This window comes from Clarias gariepinus, chromosome 4, assembly GCF_024256425.1.
Source record: "Clarias gariepinus isolate MV-2021 ecotype Netherlands chromosome 4, CGAR_prim_01v2, whole genome shotgun sequence".
Classification (NCBI taxonomy): Eukaryota; Metazoa; Chordata; class Actinopteri; order Siluriformes; family Clariidae; genus Clarias; species Clarias gariepinus.
The window spans coordinates 13,572,709-13,593,525 of NC_071103.1; the positions used below are offsets into that span (position 1 = coordinate 13,572,709).

The window sequence follows — 20,817 nt, forward strand, 5'->3', positions numbered from 1 at the left end:
CAATGGAAGAAAAATACAATTAAGGTTAAAAACATCATCATGTCCATGAGGCCACCAGATCTGCACCTTTACCTAAGGCAAATCTATTTACAAAAATGCTTGGCTAAGTAAATAGGTTTTTAGTCTAGACTTAAACACTGAGACTGTGTGAGTCCAGAACATTAATTGGAAGACTATTTTATAACTTTGGGGCTTTGTAAGAAAAAGCTCTGCCACCTGCTGTAGTTTTCATAAAACGTGCTACTTACAAGCAGCCTAAATTCTTTGATTGTGATTGAAGTAGGTGTGGGGGATCGTAAGACACTAGCAATTCACTCAGATACTGCTGCGCGAGACCTTTTAATGCTTTATATGTCAATATTAGTATATTAAAATCTAACTAAAAATTAGGTTTCTCAATTAGCGGTTTAATAATTACTAATTTAAAGAATTTGTGAACATACCCACTGTTGAGCAACAAAGTTAATTATTTTTAACAGGGGTTTCCGTTATTGCTGGTACTATCCGCTTGAGAAAATGTGTCAGTATAGATCTAATACACAGGTACACGATTTTGAAGAAGAGATGAGTGAAATTAGTTCACTCTCTTCATGGGGAGTAAAGTATTCTAGGTTATGATGTGATTATTATGTGTTTATTATTATGTGTTTATCATCTGTATCACTTAAATTGTCTAGTTTCAAAGCCTGAATTTTTTGCCTAATATTTATGATTTTGTTACTGAAAAAGTGTCTTCAGTACTGTATGTTGTTGTTGTGGAGATTTCTGCAGTGGTCTTGTTTCTAGTTTATTTAGCCTAAATAAAAATCTTTTTATTTTCAATAAGAGTGAAGTGATACAATGATCTGGCAGCAATAAGAGCTTTTTTATAGTTCAGGATGCTCTCCTTCCATGCTATTTGGAATACTAACAATTTAGTTTTACGCCATTTGCATTCTAATTTCCGAGCGGTTTGTTTAAAAGTGCATTTGTGGTTATTATACCAGGGAGCAAGTTTCTTATCTCTAATCATTTTCCTTTTAACTGGAGCTACATCAGGAAGGGCATCCGGTTTAAAACCTGTGCCAAGTTGTTGTGCGGATCAGTTTGTCTGCTGTAGTGACCCTTTAATGGGAGCAGCCCAAAGTCCAAGAACATATCTAATGTTGATTGTTATATGGAAACTTCATTGCATAAAATAACATGTCCATGGGTCATTATTTTAAAAACTCAGGAATGTCATAAAAACATTTAGTTCAACTTTTGCCTCAATACCTTTGGACACTTTTGTATCTATTTATTTACTTATTAAGAAGGTAAATAAAAAAAAAAGCTGTCTTTATTTTATTGCCACATAACTTTGCTGAGCCCAGCAACGCAAACTTCGACTGAAATTTCCTCAAAAATTTCCCCACATCATTCCACTGCTCTGGACCAAGCGAATCTACAACACTGTGCAAAAGTCATGCGCCACCCCTCTTTCCAATGTATTAGACACATTTGCTTAAATTAAAGAGACAGGAAGAAATGTTTTACTGTAATGGGCTGCAAAGTGCCAACACACAAAAAAAACAATAAAAAAAAAAATTTATTTATGTAACAACCTCAGCAGCAACCCCATTTTCCCTCTCATCTATTCCAACCACTCAGCATTCACCTTTATACTGATCATCTGACATCATCTGCACCTTTATATCACTGGTTCATGCTTTAAGTTAGATGTTTTTAATGCTTGAATGATAGGATTATTTGTGGCTTAAGAATATTTCTCAGAAGTATTTCCCAAGACTAGCAAAAGAGTAGCAATAGGCTTTTTAAAATAAATGCAACAACGGAAGAAAGAGAGAAGTGGCTGTGTTTTGTTATTGGTGTGCCAGTATAAAAGTGTGATGAGGAAGTGTGAAGCAAGGGAGATGTGATGAGTGTGAACAGGGGCTTAATCACTTTTGAATTCTCAGAACATTGATTATTCTCTTTCAACCAAAATAACCACATCTGTACTTGTAAGTTGGACATTGTTTATGTGCATGAATTTAATCTGTGTGGACATGACAATTATAATAGTTCCTTTTGTTTAATAATTATTTTTTTTTTTACTTTTATTAGACACAAGGGATTTTGGTCAAGAAAACAAGTTAAAGACTATGGATCCACAGAAAACAACTGAGGTGGAAATGGCAGAGCTCACTTCGGCAAAAGAAAAAGATAATACAGATGCAGAGAAAAACAAAGTGGAGGGAACAAAAGGTAAATTTTTTATCTGTATTTTTTAAGAAAATTTAATTGACTTGAATTGAACTGGCTGTACAAATAATAATCGTCTTACTAATAAGCTTTCAAAATAGCTCCAAAAATATCTTTGAATGTTTTTGCATTCATTTTTTATCCAGTTTCTCACATTTAAACTATTTAGTCATCCCATTTTCTGCACCTAATTAATTAGAATTATGTTAATGGTAGAAAGGTGTGGATCAAGATTTTAAGCCATTTCTCTTTGTGACGGTCTACCATCAGATTGACCAACAATCCTGACTCCTTGGAAGTCAGAAATTTATTTGGAATTTTCACTCCTTGGCTTTTAGATGGGTATATTCCAATAATAATAGTATGATAATGGCAACATGTCTGTTTACATCTTGCATGTATGTGTATAAAGAATTATATAGTCAAATTGGCATGCTGGTATTAAACTAAAAATAAAGTTAATACTCTGCTTGATGGCAGAAGATGCCGAAAAAGGCAAAATGGTTTTCCTGATTTTTGTGCCTAATATTTTGTCCTGTTTTCTTATATTAAAAAAAATGTTCTTTTTTTATTAGAACCTGAGAATAAGGAAGAAAAGAAGGAAAAAGAAATAAAGAGTGAAGGTAATTTGTACAGCACACTGAATGCTCCAACAGAAGATGTTGATAAGGATTCAAAGACTACTTCCTCTCCCAAAGGAAGTGAAGGTAATGCCTTTATTTATTTAAGCAAAGCTTGAAAAAACTATGAAGTGGACAATAAAAATTTTTGTGATACCCATTTAATCTGTGTAGTAATGGATAATGAAGCTGGCAGTAGATGAATTGAAGATTTAAACAGCCCTGCAAATATCAAGCTGTCTCATTTCCATATAAAAAAATTTTTTAATGTAAAAAAAATTAAAAGACTGAAAATGTTTTTTTTTTTTACTGTAAAGGTTGAGGATGAAGAATAAAATGATTTATATGTGCAAAATTGAATTGTTCCTCTAGTTTCTTAGCTGTCCTTTTTATACTATAAGGACTGATTTTATTAACTTTAATATTCAGTAACGATACATTTATTATTACAACAAAAATTTTGAAAGGTTCTCTCATGATAGTCATTAATTCTTATTCCCATAAAAGCTGAGAAAGGATTTAAAAAAAGAGGAAGGAAAAGTAAAAGGAGGGGAAAAAGCAGAAGAAACTAATGTCTACATCAAACTAAATGATTTACCAGAAAATGTTGATAAACTTTTAAAACCTACTTCCTTTTCTAAAAGCAATGAAGGAAACTTTATTTAATACAAATGCTTAAAAGAAATAAAAAAGTGGCACATTTTAAATACCGCAATGCCATTTAAGTGTAATAAGGTCTATGTATGGAGTTGACTTTGTAACCTGAATCAAAGAAAAATGAAAGAGTCTTGCAAAGAAAAAGAATAACATAATAAATAATAAATAATAAAATAAATTAACAAAAAGAGAACAGAAAACATTTGAAACCATTACCTCGTGGATCAATAGTGCAACTAAGATGTTGCAAACAAAGTCAACAACTGGTCAGACTGTTGCTAAACTGCAAAGGGGTACTACTAAAGTGTGTTAGTAGAACATATACAGAACTTGATAAAAAGCACTCTCCTGTTGTGCCTACACATTCTTTTTTATTGTACCCAATATGTAATTTCCCCAAAACATGAAATGATTTCATATGTATAAAATGTGCCTTTAAATTGATATTTATTTCTCAAAAAAAAACAAAATGAATGGTAAAAATGTGGCACACATCAAGACGCTTTTGTATAGAGGAATGAGAATGATCAAAAAATTAGGTTTATCTTCAAATGTTATACAGTACACCGAGCATCATTTTGTTGAGGTCTCAATAAGTACGAAAAATCAATTAATAAGTCTCAGAAAAATGTCTGCGGAAGATAAGTGCCTGATATTTTGTCCTACTACTCAACTACTCAATTACTATCATCATTTTTTTCTTTCTTGTAGAAGCTCAGAAAAAAGCTGAAGGAAAAGAAAAGGACATAAAAGATGAAAAAACTAATGTGTACAGCAAACTGAAAACTCCAACAGAAGACGTTTATAATGTTTCAAAGCCTTCTTCCTCCTCCAAACGGAAAGGTAATAATTTAATTTATTTTAATCAACCGCTTGAAGTTTAAATTGTCACATTGTCCCTGATATATAGTACATTGCAAATTGCAAAAACTACATAATTAACAAAAAGAGAACATAAATTATAAGAACGTACCTCATGGGCCACCAGTGCGACTGAGATGGTTAGACCCTTTGAGACATTTAGTGCTTCAAATACAGAGTTTTATAATAAAATGTACAGGATGCTATATAACTATTGCTTAAGTAAAAAGTGTGCCTGTAACATAGCAACAACTTGACACTGTCATTTTGTCTTTGCATTATCTCTGTTCGTTTACTACAATAATACTATCGTAATAATTTTGGTTGCAATACATTAGACAAAATTAATTAATGAGACAAAAAATATCTTCTAAATATAAATATTTGGAAAAAACATATTTTATTATTTTTTCAATAAAAATATGCAGTTAAAGTCTCTATCAATTTGACCTGATGATGTTTTGACAGAATTTTCACATTACATCACTTGACAAAACACATGAATTTTAGGAAAATCTTCTCATATATTTAATTATTTCTTCTTCCCATAAATGCTGAAAAAGAGGAAGAAAATGTAAAAGAAGAAGATGAAGAAACTGATCTGTACTGCAAACTGAACATACCATCAGAAAATGTTTATATGTCTGCAGGGACCAATTCCAGGGACAAGGAAGGTAAAATAGGTCAAGTACTGTACAATAAAACCAATCAGTCAAACTGATATTCTGGCATATCTACACATTTAAACTGTCTGATGAGTTCTGTTGCATGTAAACATAGACACATACATGTCTAGATCATTTTCCTGCTGGAAGTCCCAGTTGTGACCATGATTTAACTGACTGTTTGATGTCTTGAGGTGCTTTTGTATTTCTGGGGTTATTTTGTCCTTCCTTATGATGCTATCTATTTTCTGTAGCACACCAGTCTTTTTCCTGTTAAACCATTGCTGCACAATTAATCACATTTTAAATCACAAAATGGACCAGTGCAATTATTTGATTGCAAAAGGCTGCAGTTTATTCCAGGTTATGTATGCCTAGTAAGGAGTTTATGTAGTTAGGAATTTAAAAACTTTTTTTTTTTTTTTATATAATTTGATGTGATAAATATCAGCAAACATTCATTACAAATCATTTGTGCTGTTAGCGTAGATAAATGTTTGAATAAAAAATGGTACGTTTAATAGTAAATATCACAGTTTAAAATGAAAATCACAGAATAATCACAATGTGATTTTTTTTGCAATCAAATTGTGCAGCCCTGAGTAAAACACTGCCCCAACATGATGCAGCCACCTCCATGTTTCACATAGCACTGATCCTTATGGCTAGACAGTTCTATATTTATCTCATCTGCCCAGAGCACACTTCTCCAAATGACTGTTAATCACATGCATTTTAGGTCTGTTATGTTGCAAGGCAGGTCTTCCTTGTATGCATTTCAGGCTGTGGCGATGTTGAACTGTCTTAATGGTGGATCTAAATATTAAGTGCCTGATGCCTTCTTTGCTAGTTGCTTTGTTTCTGTCCTGCATTAATTTTTTGCGTCCTTGCCGGAGTGGAGTTTTACATGGTACGAAAGACAAAAAAATAGTCCTTATTATGACAACTGACCAATCAGAAGCTTCTAAACTAATTACATCAAAATCTAATATTAGGTTAGGGTGTTACATATGAACGCCAATGCCTCATTCAATTTTGGTGTTTTATTCTATATCTTGTCCCAATTTACCTGAATCAGCTTGCTGACTTTTTGATATGTAGGAGTGTAAACAGTAGTAGATATTATACAAACAGTATATGCATAATAAATACATTATGTACAATACATATTTTACATATAATACTTGACGACAATACATTTCTAGCAAGCAGTTCCAGGGCAATGGCTACATACACCTCATTAAATCAGTCAAAGAGGTCCAATAACAATATCTTGTAAATACAGCAAAAAATATTAAGACTCAGTCTCAGCTCAAAATTGTGTATTGTCATAGGATAAACAGAATTGCTAGAACAGTTTGCCATACTAAATGTGTTGTTAGGTTTTGGTGATAAATTTAAAGCAAAAATTAAAGCGCGTGTGACCTTCACAACATGCCATGCCGTTACCATGGAATAATGTATAATTTGCATGCTGTGTGCATTATATATTAAAGAGCATGTAAACAGCAAGCTTTACTACAGATGCAAAATAACTCTACAAAACTGGTGTGATGTTGCGCATTTATCCCCACTGAGTGACAATAAATTAACAATTAAATGATTTATCAGTTTCATAAAATTTTGTAAATTCGGGCCTACTCCGATCCCTGGTGAAAGTGTCTGGGGACCTCAGGTGAAGGATAAAAAACTAATCTCACGCAAACACGTAGTGTCTCAAGTTATTTTTGCATGCCATGGGTTGTGATAATGTGTATTTCTTCTGTGTCTAGATGTTTACAGGAAACTTCAACTGTACAGGAGGATTTCTGTTTTTTTCCTGGTTCTCACTTTGCTCTTACTGGCTGTGGTTCTTGGTCTGGCTATGAAGTGTAAGTTATGCATAATAAATTACTGACTCAGTAACACTGAGTGACACAAAACAACATTCCATTAATTCCATAGAAACTATGCACCAAAACTGAAATTTAGCAAGAATCAGATGTGTGCATACACAAAATTAATAACTTGTTGACTTACACCAGATTTTTGTAAAAAAAACAAAAACAAAAAAACAATAGCTACCACCAACTTTTTTGCTGATCATAAAAAACAAACCTCTTAAAACACAATTTTTTAAAATTGTATCACATATGACTTTTACTTTTATTGAATGTATTGAATACAAACATTAGTCTCACGTATTGACATTCTTAAATTTCTTATTTATTTATTTATTTTTATTAAAATCATGCGCCAACAGCACGTGTTACATTGGAACAGTAGGCAAATATGAATTTGTTGGGTTGACAAGTGCTTAATGCGCCACATATATTCGTCCTAGAGTCTATAATGGCCAGTTCTTTTTAATGTCATGTGACACTTTATCATGACTGTCCTATTTGCAAATGAAACCAAGTAGTTCATTTATCCGAATTGCAGTTCTTACCTCTAGATGGCAGACAATTGCAACGTCATTGTACAGCATTGAATATACGGGATACACTTTCTCCTTATACTAAGAAGAAACTTGCAGTAACATAAGATGGTGTTAAATAAAGAATATTTTACACTAGGAATGTTCTAAAGAGTTTTATATAATTTTCAAAATAGATAAAAATAGAAAACAGATAATAAAAAAAATATGAAATAAAATACAATGCTATATATTCAAGATTCAAAAAACTTAATTTTTCCCAGCGGGAAATCGCTTTGTCTTAGTCACAGCTGCTTTCCATGGTTTCAAAAGAGTAATAAATTAGACACAAAAAACTCTCGCGGTTGGTTTCATGGCCTTCACGCTGGCAAGTTCGTTTTTTCTCTCTCTCTTTTTCTCGTCTTTCGCCTCACGTTTCGGATTTGTTCGCCTCGCTGTTTTGATTTCCCGTTTTTTTTTTTATCTCGCGCTTCCTCGTTTCGACCACGGGTTTTCTTTTTTATAGTTGCCTCGCTGCTTAATTTCCCGCTTACCGATCTAAAGCCTTCTCTTTTTACTACGGCTCTCGTTTTACGATTTGGCTCCGATGCTACGCTGACCGTGTCTCCGACATTTGACCCTTGTTTCTGCATTCCGAGCACGCTTCCGTTTTACGTCGCGATCTTCATCTGCGCTTGGATTCACCTCGTTCTGTCCCGCTTCGGGACAATATCAGGAATTGGCTGTTGATTTTCCAGTGTTTGGTGAATTGTGTTGTTGGAAAAAAATATAGCCATACCTGTTCTTCTATATTGACATAAAATATCTTTTGTAAAGTATGTTATGGTTTTGGCACATAGGTAGAAGTTACCTTGGAAATGTTGGTAGAAATAATTCATTAAATTTGTTTGTACCTTTTCTGTTCTGTTGGTGTCCAGTAAGTGAAACTAAGTCCATCCCGAAGTGTCCAGATCACCCAAGTGACCACAAGAAGCCCATTTATCCTGTGAGCCAAGGTAAAACACTATCACATGCTAATAATCATAATCATCCTGAATGCTCTACTATTTCAGTTATTCTTTTTTTTTTAATAATGCTTCATTATTGTTTTTGTATTGATTGTGTGAATTCTTTATTTTTATTTGTGTAATCCGTTAGCTGTGTGTTTAAACCTGGTGTTTCTCTGCAGGGTATCAGTGCTCTGAGTGTAGGAAGGACTGGATTAGGGTCAACACCTCCTGCTACTTCTTTTCCAAGGAGCGTCAAAACTGGCATGAGAGCAGGGAGGCGTGTCAGAAACAGGGTGGCGACCTGGTTGTTATAGACAATGAAAATTCGCAGGTAAATCAACCAATCAATCAATCAGGCAAACTAAAGCAGACATCACTAAAGCACTCTTCCATTATGGCAGGCTAAAGATGTATATCCTACTGTGAGAAATTTTGTCTTTTACTGTAGGTATTTCAATCTTATGCTCGGGGCCTACTGTACTGGATTGGACTGCATTATTCAGAAAATAAGTGGATGTGGGTTAACAATACCACACTAACCAAGAGGTGAGTCATTAGTGCAGTTTCTAATCACAGAACTGCTGTTTTATGGATATTTTGGGTGGGTGGAATTTTTCTTAACCCAGAAGTAATGCCAAAATATTTAGGAACAATCATAGCAAAACTGTCCCTGTTGAGTCTTTGAGCAAGGCCCTTAACCATATAAGCCCAGAGCCCTGACCTGTTTGGTGGGTTTGAGGAAAAGCCATCAATGATTACTGGTAATTTTGAGTGGTGGATCATTCTCAGCACAGCAGCCTGACCAATCAAATTGGCTGTTGCACAGTCTTCACCGAGTATTGTAGTAACCCAGAGCCTTGACCATTTGCGTGAGCTCACGCACGCAGAACGAGCGGCTAGCGCTTTCCTCCGAGTGTGTTACCCTAATGGTGCGTTAGCAAGCAGTTCGAAAAGATGCGGTTGGCTGACGTCACGCAGTTCAGAGGAAACACGGATAGTCTTCGCCCTCCCGACTGAGTGGTAGTAGTAGCCTTAATGTGGGAGCCCCCTAGTGACGGGGAGGAATTGGCTACGACTAATATTGGGGAGAAAATTGGGGGAAAAAAATAAAAAATAAAAAATATATATATAAAGTGAAATCTTAAAGCTACACCAAGCCAAGATAGACAATATTATTGTGTGGTTCCAACTTTGTGATAATATTTTGGTGAAGGCTTAAGCATGAGTATAATGTCCATATTCTTCAATCTGACTATACCTGTACAGTATATTGTATATCACACTCGTGCAAAATTGCCATTTAAACTTCTAAACTAACTGTGCTACCTTCAGCAGCAACAACTGCATTCAGACACTTCTGCTTTTAAAATTGTTTAACCTACATCATATTGTTGGAAATTTTCTAATTAAATGATGTTTCTGAACTTGATTTAAACCAGTCTGGTCATTCCAAGTCATCTCTCTCATTAACAAGGTGTTTGCATCCTTAGAACTGATTCTTATTCAATGCTTTTCTTTATAGGATCGTTTTCAGTAAACTCTAAAGACTCTTGTGTATGGGAATCCCAGATCAGCAGTTAGTAAAATGGTCAATCCAGCTTGTTTGGAACCAACAATCATGTCCCGGTCAAAATCACTTCTTTTCTGAACAGAATAATAATTCTGATGTTATGGTTACTGCAGGCTTAATGCTGTTTAATTTTATGCATTGCACTGCTGCCACATGATTGGCTGATTAGATAACTGCATGAATGCGTAGGTAAGAAAAAAAGTCCCGTTCTTTGTTTAGAATAGTTTTAATAGATTAATAGTTAATGAATCAGTAGACTTACCAATTTTTTTCTAATACATAAAAAGAGTAGGAAACACATTGGTTACTGGTAAGAAATGTATTCTTAACTGTTAATAAAAACTTTGTGTTTTTATATCTTGAACTAAATATACTGGTAAAGGGAAAAAGGAAGAAAATTCCTCTTTCATCAGCAACATGATTATGTTCTGCTGATCACTGAATTTTGTCTAACTTATTTCGTGTTTGAAAGCCACAGAAGATCAGCAGTTTCTGACTTCTTTAAACCAGCCTTTTGGCACAACATGTATCACACTATTTCTGATGTTTGAATGTATTTAGAAAAGCGGTAAAATATTTCTGTTGAAGTGTCAAGTCATGTGTTTGTGTAATCAATCAAGATTTTATTTTTTATTTCTATTAACAGCTACTGGAACCCGAGATATCCAAACCCAGTCACCCAGGGCAACTGCGCACTGCTAAAAGGACATTTGCCTTACATGACCAACTGGATTGTAAACCCTTGTTACTTGTCCTCACATTACATCTGCCAGAAACGTTTAAAAGTGGAAGGGTGATCTACTATAACCATAATATAAATCTGCTACATTTGCCTTGATCATCTTTGTACTTCTTTACTTTTACAATTGCAACTTTTACAATTTCAGTTCCTAAATGGCAACAAATACAGAATTAGTATATAAATTGACATTGTTTCATGATACGTAGTCAAATAGACAACAGTAAGAAAATGAGACTTGCTCAGTGTATTTGTTGAAAATGACTGTCTCTTTTACTTAAAAATTGTAATCATTTTATTATCCTCCTACAAAATCAATTTGCAGTTCTTTAAGACCTTACTTGACCTGGAATGTTTGCTAAATGTATTACAAAACTAAATGTATACCTACTGTAACTAACTGTCTTTATATGTAGCAAATATTGTATTGTTTAAATGAATTAAATGCAAAATATATTTTTGTTTCTCCTAGTATTCACTCAATAAAATACTGAAATTATTAAGTTGTACACAATCAGTATACTTCCATGATCATGGTATTTCATCTCTCAGACTGATCTCGTCTTTGTGTAAAGCTGCTTTGGGACAATGGCAATTGTTAAAAGCGCTATACAAATAAAATTGAATTGAACTGAATTGAATTTGTGCATTCAAATGCTTGAAATAGATCTCTAAATTAAGGAGGCTGTGGTATGTAATCTGCCAGCAAAGCACTTTTGCATCCTGAATACTCTGAATAATATTTGTTTTTGTTGGGTCTGGGGCCTTGGGTGTTGCTCTAGCTTACCTCTTTCTTGTCTGAGTTGTTGTACTGTATTTTGAGACTACTGTACATTAGTATACAGTTGGCCAGTTTTTTTTGCATAAACTAGCCATTGCAGTTATCCATGCCACTGTCATAAATTCTGTTTTAAATGAAGTAAAGCGTTAATACTATGATAATGATTAATATTATAATATCATAATGTGGTTAATTAATGTAGCCATAATTATATTATTAATGGTCATCATACTTGTGTTTTTCATTAATTTATTTTTTTATGATTGCATCTCTTTTATGGACAGATGGTCAGTCTGCTTAATTAGGGTGCGGATGCGGAAATTGCAGATTTAAATTATAAGGGGGTATACAGGGTAAAGGGTGTGTTTTATTTAATGTATCAAAAGTTACCTTCATGTGTGAAGTATATGTAATAGGTATTAGAAGCATAAAAGTGTTAAGAAAGGTTTGTTTGCATTTGAAGGTTATGTGAAATTTTTTGTTTTTAAGCACAGGCGTTCAATTCTGTTGACTGTTCACATACTGTAAACAAAGGTGAAATCACGCCACTTACAAGTGCTAAACAATTGTTTCTAAACAATGTGATCTTGGGATACGGAAACTACATAATGTTACAATATTAATATTCTACACTATGTGGCCAAAAGTTTGTGGACAGTGGTTTAAGATTGAAATTGATGGTGATCTGGGTAGTGAGACTCTTGACCACACAGCATCCCATCTTGGTCTAAATTTGGGAAGTTATTGCACTCAAGCCCTTTCCACAGGAGGTCCAAAATAAAAAAAGGCCTACTGTCCAAATCCTTAAATTGGATCCTTAAATTGTGCTTAAATACTATACCTTTAGTCTTTATAATTTTAGTCTGATTAGTTAATAATTTATGAACTGAATAAGTAGGTAATAAGCTTTGCCACAAGACACCATATGCCATAAGTGCACACCTCAGCTGTAAATAAAAAAGAGGGACCTAGCAGGTTAAATTCATCTATGGTATCAGACAGAGGAAGTAGTCCTTAATCATTAGCTGTGAATTGGCCCTGGCCAGGAACTTGCAGTTAGCACTGGGAATGAGGAGAAGCACCAGGCTGGAACTTGCAGGACTGAGCTGGCCGATAGAAGTGGTAAATTGATGTTGTACCATTTTCAGCTATCTCCTTTCTGATATGTGGTGGAGTACATCCAACAAATGCAAGCCAAAATCAGCCGTGTGCTCCCCATTATTCAAGAACACTTGGAGAAGACCCAAGTGGTACAACATCAATGTACCACTTCTATCGGCCAGCTCAGTCCTGCAAGTTCCAGCCTGGTGCTTCTCCTCATTCCCAGTGCTAACTGCAAGTTCCTGGCCAGGGCCAATTCACAGTCATAGAATGAGTGAGACCTGTAAACTCTAGTCTGCAACAGTAGAGTAAGTGGAAAGCTAATGAATTATACCATAAAATCTTCTAAAAGGTTATATGCAAGATTCAAGAATTGAAATTGTCACATACAGGCTTGTACAAGTACAACAGTAGTGAAATACAATTGCAACAAACTCCAGACTGCAGATTAAAAAAAAAAAAAGTATGTACAAAATTATCATTAAAATAAGACTAAGGAGACTATGATATAAAATATATACAATATAATATAAATATTAATATAAACAATACAGAATTATGTTGTCCCCGTGACCCTGAATACAGGATAAAGTGGTATAGAAGATAAGTGAGAGTGAGAATTATGTCGTAAAAATATGATACCAATGCAATGATATGATATAAAGTGACTGTGTAAAGTAACTGTGTGCTGAGTTTGTCGGTCATTGGAGAAATTTTGTGTTTATTGCTCTTATAGCCTGATAAACAAAGCTGCTTTTCAGTCTTTCAGTATGTGCCCTATTGAACTATTACTGCGCTTCTCAGCTTTTGCTGTTTTGCATCTGTCTTATATAGACAAAAACATTTTGACAGGAGTTTGACAGGAAAGAACATACAGTCCTATGTGAGTAGAAAACTCACACCAGTGAACTAAAGTACACCGCTTTTGAGTGAGAAGCCCTTGTTATCAAATTGGCTGCTAAAGAAGTAAGCTACAATCTGACAGAAAGGGACTTTATCTTGTTGATCAAGCATCCCCTCCTGCAGTGGATGGCGAGAGTGAAAGACACCAATCTAAGCATCACTCGCTGGTTCTTCTCACTGCAGGACCACTCCATGGCTCCTTTTCCAGGGGCCATGTCCTTTTCTTGTCACCCAGTACGAGCTCAAATTTGGGGAGTACTGTGATGGCAGACTTATGAGCACTACCACTTACCATGTAAAAACTCCTTGCTTCCCCAAAACACAACGCGCATTCAGTACCATGGCCAGCTCCACTAAACACAGGGTATGGGGGCGCATTAATTGTCCATGGCTGGCGGTGCATAAATCCTCACCATCTTGAGGTCACCCGCAGCATATAAAAGCATCCACGAAGATCTGTCTGGTAAATGCGATGTCCTGGGCACAAATGCTCCATTAATTTGCTCTCTGTCCCAAGATAAGTTGGCAAGAATCCTTTGATTAAGGATTATTTGACCTTGAAGTACTCAAATACAAGAACTTGCCAACTTACCTTGAAGAAGGTAGTTGAATAAGTAGTAAAACGTATCGACCCAACAAGAAAAGAAGTCCACTTGACATAATTTAACTTCCAGTTACTGTTCAAAGAAATTTTTAGTTTTAATAATTTTTTTATAACCTTTAGTTGTTGTTGCATGGGGGCAATTTATGCTGTTTATGCTTAGAATTTATTTATTATCTGAAAGATACCTTTAACAGCTTCTCTTCCAGGGCTTAGGCTGAAATCAAATCTGTCTGGTGGTAAAAGGCATTGGGTAATATAAGAAAAATTGTTTTTAAGACAGGCAGGTGACAATCTCATTGTTTGAACCTGAAAACAAAGTTTAAAAACTGGTTGGTGTTTGGTGTGTGCCTATTGCAGATAAAATTTTATGTTGATACCAATATAATGATCCTTTTTTAGAGTAATCCAAACACATATTGTTTTCAGAGTATAAGTTCTGTTTTCTGGCTGCATTTTGGGTCAGCTTCTTCATTTCTTTACAACTATGTTATAAGGTAGGCCTAATAGCCTGTTGACACCAAAGCTTAACACTGTTTAAAGAAATTTAAGTTTAATATTATTTTTTTAATAACCTTTGGGTGTTGTTGCATTTTATGCTGTTATCCAAACAGCTCCTGTCCCAGGGTTTAGGCCAAAATTAAACCTGTCTGAAGGCAGAATGCATTAGGTAATGTGGGAAGGAAGTCTGCTGTTTGGTGTCTACTTGCTAAAGTTTGGAACCGACTGTTTTCCTACTCTTATTGGAGTTTAGAAGTAGCTATTTTAGTAGTTGTAAATTTGGTTTACCTACAGCTGTTTTTGTGGTTTCTTTTGTTTTTGTGAACATTTTAATATGCATGAATGTAAGCTGATTTTTTGTGTATAATATTGTTTTTCTGTATTTATTTTTTGTTTCAGAATTTTTTTTTTTTTTTATATCGCAAGTCGGGTTGTTGAATTAGTTTGTTTTTATTTTACAATGAATGCCTATATTTTTAAAAGATAAGTAAAAAATAGAAATACATTTCAAAATTTTGTAACCTATGTATATCTCTTAGTCTGAGTAAAGTTTAAAAAGTTGTAATTAAACCCAATTCTTACCTAACAATTGGGTCACACAAGAGCATTGTGATCTTGCATGCCAAGGCATGTCTGCACAATTCTGCCCACACTGTTAACACTCTGCAAAAACTTCATTTTTAGGTGTTGAAGCATTCTTCATAGTCCTAATCTTGCTTCATCTGACTTTCACATGTTTGGTCCCTTGAAAGAAGCTCTACGAAAGAAAAAGCACAGCTTGTTGACTAATGTTCAAAGTGTATTGAAAATCAAGAGCACTATGTTAAAAAGAAAATGATGTATTTGACTTTTTAAAGTAAATTCTACAGCATGGGTGTGGATAATTTTTCAACTCACCCTTATATATGAGATCCTACAGAAAACATAGTCTAGCAAAAATTGCTGAAATCAATAACACAGGCTATGAAAGGCAGTTTGATGTGTATGGTGTTGTGCAGTCCTGGTCAGAGTGCCCATGTTGACTCCTATTCACCACCAATAGCACCTACAATGGTCACACGATCACAAGAACTGGACCCTGGAGCAAGTAAAGGTGGCTTAGTCTTGTTAATCACTTTTTTCTTTAACATTTTGTGCATAGCCTGGTGAGTGTGCATTGCTTACCTTATGAAGAGATGGTGCTAACTATGAGAAGAAAATTCTTCTGGAAATCCTTGGATCCTGGCATTTATGTGGATGCTCCTTTAATATGTATCATCCACCTAAATATTACAGAATTTCAAAGATCTTCTGCTATAACTTCTTGTGCCAGAGAGTTTTCACTAGTTAATTTTCATTTGGTGCAAAAATCTGTATCTACAGCTTTGGCAACAGAAATGTTAACATTTGTCATGCCAAAATAAGCAAGCATTCAGGCATTAGGTGTTGCTCTATTTTAGCATGAGGCCTCCTTATGTACAACAGGATCCAGATATGCATTACAATCCTTTTACATCAGGCCCTGTACTTCTCTGGGTTCTGTACTGCTCTTCAGGATTTCTCCTCTGACCGAGACTTGTACATGTTAATTTCGGCTGACAGTGCCTTGACCTGTTTGTTTTTTTCCCTTAGCTTTTGCTTGTAGAGCTGAAGCTGTTCAGCTGCCTCTGGACCAGGCTGAAGATCAAATGTGTGCTTTAGTTGCACATACAGCTTCTTATTCTCCTGGAGCAGAGACTCTTTCTCAGCTAGCTCTTTATTTTTGGTTAAGAGACTCCGCTGAAGAGAATGAATCTTCTGAATCAGCTCGAAGGTATTTGGATCACTTGCCTCCAGTATTCTCCAACGATGAACATTCATTGGATTTTCAAGTTCTTCTTGCAAACTTCGACACTTTGCTTGTTCCTTAAGTAGCTCCTTTTGCACATGGTCCAGCTCTATCCTGAGGTCTTCCATCTCAGACATAGTCTGTTGTAGGTCCGTTTTCTCCTTCTGCAGCTTGCTGATCTCCATTTTGAGAAGGCGGATGTCCTCCATCCTCTGATTGTATTCGACCATGCCCTTGTCCATAATGTTCTGCTGGATTTTAATCTTTTCATAAAGCAGTGCCAGTTCATCATTACGCCGTGTGATCTGACTTCCGAGAATGTCCCTCTGACTAAGTAGGTTTTCCAGTTCTTTTTTCTGCTGCACCCTCTCAGCATCAGTATCTGCTATGATTTTCTGCAACTTGTTGTGTTGTTCTTCCTGATTGTCCATATACTGCTTGGTCTCTTGGCCCTGTTGCTTCATTTTCTGCAGCTCAGCCTTTAGAATTTCCTTTTCATTCTCTACACGCTGGAATTCTAGATGCTCTTTGACCAGTGCTGCCTCTTTGCTTTTGATCTCCTCTGTAAGCTGACCATTTTCTTGGCTCATGCATTTCACCTTATGCTTCAATTCTGCTATGCTATTTTGTGCATCATGCAGATTTTCGCTACAATTTTTGCTTTCAGCCATGATGGACTCGCTGAGCTTCTGTTGCTGAATGAGCTTTTTTTCTGTCTCGACTCTCTTCTTCTTGTGTTCCTCACTCTCCACCTGTTGCACTTTAAGCTCCTCTTTATTTGATAAAACTTTCTGTGTGAGGCTACTGCATTTGCTAATGTAGCAAAGCCGCTCCTTTTCCAGCTGAGAAATGATCTTATCCTGCTTCTGTGCCTCGTTTTGGAGGTTGAGAATTTTCTGATCCAGTGTCTTCTTTGTCTGTTCATGCTGCTTGACCAGGTTTAACTGCTTCTCAGTGGCATTTGCTGCCTTTTTTACATTGTTACTTAGCATGTCTTTTTCCCGGACCAAAGCATCTATTTTTTTCTTATCACTGTCAGCCTGTTTTTGTGCCATTTCAATTTTTTTATTTAAACCAGTTATCTCATTCTTTAGTGTGTCTCTCTGCTGTTCCACCTCCAGCTTTTGGTCCTCTGTCAGGTGTAACTTCTTGTCAGTGGCCTCCCTTATCTTAGTCAGCTTTGAAAACTCCTGGTTCATTTGACTCACCTTCTCTTTAACCATTCTAAGTTCAGATGCTTGTTGAGTATTCTCCACATTGAGCATCTCTACGCTGAGCGTTTTCTGTTCATTCTCATGCTGGAGTTTGGTATTACGCACTTGCATCTTCTCCAGGTCATTGGAGACTCTCTCATTTAGAATCTTTTGCTCCTGGAGCTGCTGCTCCAGCCTTTGCCGCTCCTCATTGCTGTCATGACATTGTATGCCCAGTGTTTTAATTTCCAAAAGCTGGGCTTCTACATCTGCATGGAGCTCTTTTAATTCTTCTTCCAGCTTCTCTTTCTGCTGGATCTCCTTCAAGCACTCATTCTGACACTCTTGGATGTTCTGCTGCAGCTGCAAGATGGCTTCTTCATTCTTCAAGTTTGCCTCCTCAGCCTCAAGTTGCTTAGTCGTGGCCGTTTCAAAATTGTCTCGGAGAGTCATTAACTCAGAGAGAAGCTCATCTCTCTCAGCTGTTACCTGGTCCTTCATTTTTATTAGATCATTTACACATCGCGCTTCAGCTGCAGTTAAAGCAGCTCCTTGCTCAACACGTATAGTAAGATCATCTATTTCCTGCTGTAGAGTCTTAATTGTGTCTTTATCTGTCTTCTCCTTCTCATGAGCCACATCCAACATTTCACGAGTTTGGCTGAGTTCCTTTCTCAGTCCTCTAATGCTGAGCTGGTCTTTGTGAGATCGCTGCAATCCTGCCTCTAGTTTGTTGGCGTCTGACCTTATTTGTGCTTTCAGATCTCGGCATTGTGTCATCCACTTCTTCTCGTTCTCTTGCGACTTCTTCAGAGCTGCAATTAGCTTTTCATATTCTACACTTAACTTCTCAAGACTCTTCTCTCCTACATGTTCAATTAATACATCCTGAAATTCCTTCTCTGGAGCTTCGAACATGTTACTATCCACTGCTGTAGTATTTGCATTGTCCTCCATAATGATTCTCGTTTCAAGCAAATGTTCTAAAACAAGAAAACTTTTCCAACTCGTTTAAACACAGTTTAAAATGACAAACTATGCTGTATGTGAGACTAGGTCTGTTTATAAAATGTACCCCTTGATTATGATGAGCGTTGAGTCTTTATTGAGTCATCGAATACCTCGCAGGCCGTCTAGGAACCTCAAAGTCACGTGACCTGCGCTGCGCGTCGGTGCGCCGCGTTTTGTTATTGTATTTTTTGTTAAAGGGTGGTACCCTCTGCAGGACATGCGGGCACAAATTTTAGAATATATTTTGAGCCAATACGTCACATGAACTGAAATGATAATAAATATGCAAATTGATAACGTTTCATAAACAAAAATAACACTGCATAGAGTCTGCAGGACATGTGGCACACATTTTAGAATAGATTTCGAGCCAATAGGTCAAATGACCTGGAGGTTATTGTAGAAAAATATAGAATTATTACTTATGAATTATTAATAAATATAGAAAGTAATAATATGCAATTTCATAATACACTACCATACATGACATCTACACTACGTATGTAAATATGTATTAATTTATTCGCATGTTTATTTATTTATTATATTAATATTATCCGTATTGTAGTCGGACAGTACTTTACAGACGGTCCCTAACTCGCGTAGGCGCGCTGCTGTTCCTGTTTGTGAGCGAATTCAGGAGGCAGATCTTTTCGCGGTTGTTTAGTGTGATTTGCTTTAGCGGGTTTAGAACCTGCTTTAGAATCGTTCAAATTAATAATACAAGCAATTAAACCTAGCAGATGTTGTTGTATTATGTGCATTTCATTGTTTTTTTTCAACTTGTAGAAACGTCTTGTTTCTTTTTACGGCGTCGTCCCGTTTCTGTATTAGATATTGTCTTAGTAAAGAAGCGCATTTACAGAGTTTGCGATGGGAAACTAGTAACCCTCGGTCACAAGGAAATAGTGCGTTTGAAAAATAAAAATTAATAATTAGTAAATTAGATTGAGTAGATTAGATTTAGCATTGTCATTGTGCAAAGTACCTGTACAAAGCCAATGAGCATATAACTAGGAGTGCATTAATAAGTGGCTTATTTTACAATAAATAACGAATACTGTAAAATAAGTGAGTTTCGTGAAGTTGCATTAGGTATTAAAAATAGGATGTATTTATGGTAATATACAATATGTGCAAACTTAGATTGTGCAACCATTGAAGTATGAGTTGATCATCAGTGGCGCGCAGTTGAACCTCCTAAACATACTTTGTTTTTTCTTTTCTCCCAGAAAATCTAAGATAGCTCTATATGTTCTTATAAATAGAGTGGGAATGGTGGGGAAACATGACCCTTTTTTTAAACATATAATTGTTATAAATTTAGATTCAACCTGTAGACAGAAGGAATGAAGGATAAAACAAAGTTTAAGAACAGATTGTCTTTCTCATAATAGCCCTGATTTAAATCAAAATTGGAAAGAGCTTTGTTTTTAACGCACTTATATTCAATTTTATGATATGTTTTATGTTGTGATGATATAATTTATCTATCCATAGTCAAAATGGTATGTATGTACATTATACTGTATATGTACATGTTTTTTGTATGTATGGGTGTACATATACCATACACACAGTGTGTGTCAAACTATTTTTTATATAATTTTTTTTTATCCAGTAAATTACAATTACTGTGAGAGACACAGCTAATTTATGAACCTGTTTATAGCACTTTGTTTTAGAAGGAACAACTATAATTCAGCTATAAAACATTTAAAACAACAGATGTGATATAAAGCAAATTGCAGTCTGTCTCAGTGATAAACACAGTATAACTGTATATTATATTAGAGCATATTTTATTGCAAAGTTCAAGTTCACAATAAGATACCAGCTGTGGTTGTCAAAATTTCATTGCTAAAAATATTGCAAAACATAAGGCATTACAGTTGGATGGCATATATGGCATTTTACAGTCAACAACAGCTTATGGTAAATTTTATATAATATATATATATAACCCATGACTATTACACACACAAAGTAGTGTTGAGCTTACAGAATACAGCACATGTTCATATTAATAAAGGATATTCCATTGTGGAATAATTTATCATTATGACCATTATATCACATGGAAATAATGTTTAAAAAACTGCAATATCAATCATGTATTGTTGCCAGAGTCTCAGACAGACATGGTATGATATTCAGGAAACTCATTTTTAGCCAGTGT

At 35.3% G+C, this 20,817-nt stretch overlaps 2 protein-coding genes across 3 annotated transcripts; one reads left to right on the forward strand and one right to left on the reverse strand.

Moving 5' to 3' along the window:
* Window positions 1-1,823: 1,823 nt before the first annotated feature.
* On the forward strand, window positions 1,824-11,376 carry LOC128520264 (natural killer cells antigen CD94-like). Of its 2 annotated transcripts, XM_053494424.1 has the most exons (10): window positions 1,824-1,982; window positions 2,086-2,226; window positions 2,799-2,930; window positions 4,212-4,343; window positions 4,925-5,035; window positions 6,799-6,897; window positions 8,360-8,437; window positions 8,611-8,762; window positions 8,880-8,977; window positions 10,648-11,376. In XM_053494424.1, exons 2-10 carry the CDS (start codon window positions 2,124-2,126, stop codon window positions 10,796-10,798), a joined length of 1,056 nt encoding a protein of 351 aa, XP_053350399.1. In that variant the 5' UTR covers window positions 1,824-1,982; window positions 2,086-2,123; the 3' UTR covers window positions 10,799-11,376. The 2 variants fall into 2 exon arrangements, with proteins under 2 accessions (XP_053350399.1, XP_053350400.1); XM_053494425.1 differs by lacking the exon at window positions 4,925-5,035.
* Window positions 11,377-16,157: 4,781 nt separating this feature from the next.
* Window positions 16,158-18,584, reverse strand: LOC128520057 (cilia- and flagella-associated protein 58-like). Its single transcript, XM_053494074.1, has one exon. The coding sequence runs from the start codon at window positions 18,582-18,584 to the stop codon at window positions 16,158-16,160; it is 2,427 nt and encodes an 808-aa protein (XP_053350049.1).
* Window positions 18,585-20,817: the final 2,233 nt, after the last annotated feature.